The 7,500-nt window shown below is 37.8% G+C and overlaps 1 protein-coding gene across 2 annotated transcripts in view; it reads left to right on the forward strand.

The window, feature by feature from the left end:
- The window catches only part of sult6b1 (sulfotransferase family, cytosolic, 6b, member 1), a 15,659-nt gene that overhangs the window by 819 nt on the left and 7,340 nt on the right, over positions 1 to 7,500 (forward strand). For both annotated transcript variants that reach the window (XM_079844093.1, XM_079844094.1), the window contains exons 2-3: positions 4,539 to 4,654; positions 4,738 to 4,827. In XM_079844093.1, coding sequence (XP_079700219.1) covers positions 4,539 to 4,654; positions 4,738 to 4,827 — 206 coding nt within the window. The remainder of the gene's footprint in view (positions 1 to 4,538; positions 4,655 to 4,737; positions 4,828 to 7,500) is intronic.

The following is a 7,500-nucleotide window of genomic DNA, read 5'->3' on the forward strand; positions in this document are numbered from 1 at the left end:
GTGATCTGAACACAAATACTCTTATCTCGCTGGAATCTTGACAGATTTACAAATGGTTTGGTTTCTTACAAGCGTTAATAACGTGGCTATAATTATGGATGCTTGAACAAATTATGAATAATTTTTCATAAGTATGCAGTGTCATAACTACATCTCTGACGTTTATAACAAACTAAACAGTTTGATAATCGGTAGAAAATTGAGCAAGTTATGGTTATTTTAAAAGTGCAAGCACCATGAAAACAATGTTACGAGTGAGCGAACTGCCTGTGACAAAATGGCCGCCAGGTGCGGACGGCGACCTCCATTGGCCAGCAGCGCGGACGAGACATCTAGCCTTTATTATGTATATCTATGGTTTCAACACACTACTAACCATATATATATATATATATACACACGTCGAAGCCTCATTAGCGACTGTTTCTATGGGATGCTATACGTTAGCCGTCCGCCATTTTTCGAACTGTCAAAGCCGGTTGTGAACACGCTTTGTGAACATTCGAAAGCAAGTTGCCTGTGGAAGGATTTAGGATTTCGTTTATCAATAATGGTAGGTAAATCTAACCTGGTCCTACCAGACTCTTGTACATTTCATTTGTTCAGAGAGTCTGGCTACTCTCCATTGACAAGCGTTAACTTCCTTGAAGGCGGGAACTCTGTTAAAGTTTAAAACTATTGGATCTGCCCAGAGCCCCTCTGGATCTGCCATATAACCAATCGCTAACGTTTGGTCTTGACGCATGAGGGGAGACGACAACAACAATCAGCTTAGCATCGCTAGCGTTTGCCTTAGCCAACTTCTTCACCACTAACAAGGCGAGCTGGAAAATCAAACTTTTCCCGAATCCTGTGGGGAGGAGGGCCACAACATCATCACCACCCACAAAACTCAGCAAAGTTTGTTCTTGATCCGGCTTTAACTTCTGAATATATTCAGCAGTGTTGCCACAACGGACCAAATGGCTTCGCTCGCATCTTTTCTCCACCGCCATTACTGAACTACAACTCAAACTAGCGCACGACATCAACGTCATTGTTCTCAGCCACCTGTGATTTAACACATTGCTAGCATGTCGCTAACACGATTTAGCACATTACTAGCATGATTTAACATCTTGTTAACATGATTTAACACTTTGCTAGCATGATAGATAGATAGATAGATAGATAGATAGATAGATAGATAGATAGATAGATAGATAGATAGATAGATAGATAGATAGATAGATAGATTAAATGGATTAGAAATAGTACATTGACGCGTTGACGTGCCTTCAGCTGTCGAAAGAGGCATCTACATATCTATGCTACTAACTAACTAAACAGTCCTTCCAGAAAAATCAAAAATGCGGCTTTTTTTTGTGATTGTTGCGGGCAAAAATCCTTGATTATGCGGCACGTTTTCTTAAAAAATGCGATGAAAAATGCGGGATATTTATGCAATTTTATGCGTTAAAATTGCGGGAACTTGCAAAAACTGCGGTTTGATGAGAAAGAGAAAAAGAGCACTACATCACAGAAAGTGCTGGAATATTTAAGTTCTCATCTTGTTTTATTGAAGACCTTAATAATGGCTCAAATTTACAAAACATTTAGTCAATCAAGTTCTGTAGCTTTACAAAAGGAATATGCTACAACTTCTGAAAAAATTACTAAATAACTTCCAGATGTCGCTATACAAAACAGACATTTGAGTGCTTCCAATGCACAAAGTGCAATCTCTTAAACGGTTAGTTCACCTAAAAATGAAAATTCTGTCATTAATGACTTCCCTTTATGTTGTTGGACACAAATTAAGATATTTTAGTTGAATTCCGATGGCTCAGAAAGGCCTCCATTGGCACAATGTACACTCTCAAGACCCATAAAAGGTAGCCTACTAAAGACGTCGTTACAAAGTCCATCTCACTACAGTGGTTCTACAATAACTTTATGAAGCGACGATAATAGTTATTGTGTGCAAAAAAAACTAAATAACGACTTATATGGTGATGACTGATTTCAAAACACAGCATCATGATGCTATGAATCATCGAGTCGATTCATGATTCGGATCGCGTGTCAAACTGCTGAAATACGTGACTTTGGCGATCCAACCCGCTGAATCGACTCATTGATTCATAACGCTTCAAACCGCTGAATCAACTCATTGATTCATAACGCTTCAAACCGCTGAATCGACTCATTGATTCATTACGCTTCAAACCGCTGAATCGACTCATTAATTCATAACGCTTCAAAGCTTCATGATGCTGTGTTTTGAAATCAGTCAGCACACAGGGAAACTGCTTTGCTCTTTTGCTGTTATTTTTGTTGGCCAATGGGAGTTTGTGCTTCATCATGGTTTCACCGGTATCTATGGTTTCTCCACGGGGTTTGAAGCTTTTCGATGACGTTCGCGTCGGGTAATCACGTCACTTCAAAACGTTCCCATGGCAATAGGCAGAAATGGCGGCTCTTGTGTGAAGTAAACGAAAATTTTTCAACTTTCTGCTAATATATATGACTTTTTTTGCAACGAAAATGCGGGGATTATGAAATCATGATAGCCCCGCATATTTTGCACGCGAAAATAGGCAATTTATGCGGCGAAAGTGCGGCATATTTGAAAAAATGCGGCCCCCGCATGAATATGCGGACTTTGGCTGATTATGCGTTAAATCACGTTAAATCATAATCGCGTTTTTCTGGAGGGACTGACTAAACCAGGCCCCACCCCTTTACTCTGCCTATGAATTATTTAAATTAGGGAATACTGTGTGTCCTTCCCAGAAGAAACACAATGGAGGCGTTTCAGGGAGTTCAGAAACACTGGCACTGATATAGAGAAGAACTCTCAAACAGAAACAATCCACACTAAAGAAAGATGAACATGGAACAGAAGCACAATAGGTCCCCTTTAACACAAATCCAGCTCATGGAAACTGATGCTCTGCAATGAAAGACACACCTTTGCACTTCTTACGTAACGAGTGAGTTCTGCTCAATGTCAACATGACTGGAAAATGAAGACTGAAGCAGTTCTGTGCATTGGAGAAACTCACACACTTCTGTAAATATGTGCACTGAACAGCTGGTCTTTACAAACGGTTAACGCACAGAAAATGATCACATTGTAATGCGCAACAAAAATTGAATTAATTAAATTATAGCTATGCAACCGAAGAAGAACTGTAGTTCCTTTTCTTGTTTCAAATTAACAACAGATAAGGGACTAGATTAAAAACATTTGTCGAGACACACTTTAAGTTGGCTTGAGAAAGCCAGACCAGAAAGTTTGAAGAAGTTTTAAAATCTTAAAGTTTGAAGGGTTTTTACGTTTAAAGTTTCATGTTGCTAGCATGAATTAACATGTTTTAGCACATTGCTAGCATGAGTTAGCTAGTATTATTGTTTAGTAATATTTATTACTAAACAATAATATTATTATTAGTAATATTATAGTATTATTATAGTAATATTGTTAACATGTTGTTAGCATGAATTTGCATGTTTTGCACATTGTTAGCACATTTTTAACTAATTGTTACCATTAATTAACATTTTGCTAACATGAATAAGCACATTACTGGTTTTAATTAGCATGTCTTTGCAAATTGCTAGCATGAAATAACAAATAGCTAGCATTATTTAACACATTGCTAGCATGATTTAACATGTTGCTAACATGAATTAACACATTGTTAGCATTATTTAGCACATTGCTGGCTTGATTAGCATGTTGCTAACATGATTAAGCACATTGTTAGCTTGATTAGCACATTGCTAGCATGATTTAACACGTTGCTAGCATGTAGCTAACACGATTTAGAACATTACTAGCATAATTTAACATCTTGTTAACATGATTTAACACTTTGCTAGATAGATAGATAGATAGATAGATAGATAGATAGATAGATAGATAGATAGATAGATAGATAGATAGATAGATAGATAGATAGATAGATAGATAGATAGATAGATAGATAGATAGATAGATAGATAGATAGATAGATAGATAGATAGATAGATAGATAGGAGTTTAAATGGATTAGAAATAGTAAATTGGCAGTTTAAATTTGAATTTTGACAGTTGGCAGTTTAAATTTGAATTTGAATTTTGACAGAGAGTTTGAACAGTCTGGGCTCTGGGACATTCGGTCAATGTAAGTCTATGGGATTTTTCCGAGTTTTGTTTCCGTAATTTTTAGAAAAACCGTCAGTCGGATCAGTTTGAAAAGATACAGCAACCCGAGTCAGAACAGTCTGAAGGTCTGAGCCAAGCCTGCAGCATTCCTCTCAGAAACTGAAGCCTCAACTCTCGTCAGCGGAAGCCAATGAAGTCGCGTCGTCCATTTTGTTTTTTGCTCTATGGTCTGAGCCGAGTTTGGAGGCTGTAGAGTTAAAGAAGGAGGAGGAGGAGTCAGACATTTTAGACTATTAAGAAGAACATTTTTAGAAGAATATTAAGTTATATGAACACACACACACACACACTGAGATCAACTCTTTCTTTCTCTCCACTAAACCTGCTGGTTCTGAATCTCCAACAGGCTTTAACTGGATGGTGGCCGTCTTGCGTAAGATCATGAACGCTTCCACTGGGAAAGACGAGAAACCTCCGGAAAGGCCTCCTCTGGTTGAGTTCTTACCTCCAGATGTTCAAGAGGTCAGTTTATGTCAATGTTTAGCCTGAGCACACAAACACACCCCAGCATGTGTAATGTTTCACTTTCACTGTTTGTCCCACAGAAACTGTCCGAAATGCCCCCGCGGAGGCTTCTGGGAACACATCTGCACCCGGACAACATGCCCGCCTCGTTCTTCACGAAGAAACCAAAGGTCAGTAAACAGAGAGTGAACTCTGACCCACAGGACGGTCACATGACACAGATAGTGACACCTGGTGCTGATTTACACACTTACAAATATTGATAATAATCATAAATGTTTCTTGAGCATCAAATCCTCATATGAGAATGATTAGTGAAGGGTCATGTGACACTGAAGACTGGAGTAATGATCACACACTTTACTATATATTCACATAGAGAGCAGCTGGAGTAATATTTCTCAATTCGTACTGTATTTTTGATCAACAAAATGAGCGAAAAATCTAACCAACCCCAAACTTTTGAATGTTAGTGTATAAACACACACGCACACACAGAGCCGGCCCAAGGCATAAGCGAACGAAGCGGTTGCTTAGTTCCACCAGGGGGCCCTCAAGAGCACATTAAATGACTTCTTGCTGCATGTAATTTAAAGCTACACTGTGTGATATTTTCCCCCATCTAGTGGTGAAAAGGTATATGACCATCCAGTGAATTTTAGTTTCTGTTCCTCTCAATTCCGATTTCGTTTCAACTCCTACGGTGGCCGATTTAGTCCAAGATTAAGCTTCCAGTTCGACCTCGTCCACATTCGACACGGTGCCTGTGGGATATTCTGTGCGCAGTGGGATGGTTGGAACTCAACTGGCCTAATTATTCGGCTAGAAAGAACTGCAGCTAATCCAGAGTGAACTTTGATGATAGTAATGTTTATTCAGGCATAAACAGGTTTGCGTGGATATGTACATAAATGTGGTTTCTGTGATATAACAAATAAGGATGGTAAATATACATGATAATGACATGACAGAAGATACACAGTTAAGAACTGTATAACTATACTTATAAGTTACATTTGTATAATGTAACCGTAAACCAGAGCTTATTGTACCATATATAGGCGCTAAATGCAGCTGCATTAAAAGGAGCGGAGCTGCTGCTGCTAACAAGCGGCGTCCGGTTACAAAAGTGTGTGCGCAGCTTTAGCACTGCAGTGCGCTCTGTATAACAATTGTTAATATGCCGATCAGACCTGATACATATTTCCATCAACATACATTATAAGCAAATATTTTCTATAAACGAATAAACATTGTTGATAACAAAATAACGGAATGATTATTCAAATAGGTGAGCATTACGCTATTGTATGTTGACACAAAAATACTTCTGAGGTGATAATTCAACTGAAGTACGCGATGACACACTCTGAAACACATCTACAATGACAATAACTATTATTACTTATGGAGTTATATAATACCACACAAGGAAAAACAGACTTTTGAGGAATAAACAAGCCAGGAAAACTCCGTATAACTCTGTTACTGGACGCCGCTGAGATGAAAACTCTCTGCACATGCACCAGACAAGTCTGAACAAGTTGACGCGCACATGCGCGAGGCAGAGAATTGTGTACAGTGCCATCGAATATTAAAACCGGTTAAAACGCGAAAGGCGAAGCTTGAATTTACGGGTATGTCCCTCTTTGGCTAATGTATTTTCAAGATGGAGGGGCAACATGGCGACCACCATTAGATCCCATTACCTTATGTATTTTCAATGGCATTTTATAAACTTACGAGAATACTTTATTACTTGAAAGAAGTAAATATACTTTAATGAGCACATATATTTTTGAAAGAACTAAGTGTTTTTAGCTAAGAATAGACAAAAAAAGTTACACAGTGTAGCTTTAATGATGATTGAAATTGTGAAATAGCCTTAAACAATTACTAAATAAACTGCAAAATGTTACGTTTTCTAATAAATGCACAGATTGATTCTGACAGCGCTGCACAAGTTCGCGGCGTCATTGGCTGGACACTATTCGCTAGCAGGGTTCAAAGTCCAAAGTGCGAATAATCAGCGCTGAAACTGAGCTACTCATTAGTTGCTCGGTAACCTTTTTATAAATGAATGGATTTGAGAATGTGATATGGTTTAGTGCGAGTATCTTATCTGACGTGCTGCATGTTGTGGAGTACAGCATAGCTTTCAGTTTATCAGTAAGAGAAATGTTTTTGTGTTTTTTTTCTGCGAGTGCTATATCGTCCCGTTGGAATTATATGGTTCTATCTGACATTTTTGTCAAAATTTAGTTATTCATATATTCTTATTCTGTGACAACTTCTTTACATTATGTGATGTTGTCTTTAAGTTGTGTACATTTTGGAACTTTTTATTTAGAAAATAAAAAGGTTCTTTCTACACAGTCAAATGGAATGCAAAATACTGTAAAGCTCAATATCTCAAAACCAGTCAGAATGCAGATAAAATCGTATAATTCCAAGGTGGCGATATGTTTGAGTCGCTTGCGATTAACATTTGGGAACGCAACATGCGTCAAACATCTTCCCAAATTCATAATGAGAATATAAATCTAAGGTCTTCCTGCGTGTTTCTGCCAAAATAAAAGCTATGTTTAATGTTTGAAAGAAATCAACATTTCTTGTTTTTAAAAGAAGTCTCTTATGCTCACCAAGGCTGCATTTATTTGATCAAAAATACAGTAAAAACTTTAATATTGTGAAATATTACTCCAGTGTAAAGCAGCCGTTTTTATAATATATAGTAAAATGTAATGTATTCCTGAATGTATCATCATTACTCCAGTCTTCGGTGTCACATGACCCTTCACAAATCATTCTCATATGAGGATCTGATGCTCAACAAACATTTA

Source organism: Gobio gobio (assembly GCF_949357685.1).
Source record: "Gobio gobio genome assembly, chromosome: 19".
Classification (NCBI taxonomy): Eukaryota; Metazoa; Chordata; class Actinopteri; order Cypriniformes; family Gobionidae; genus Gobio; species Gobio gobio.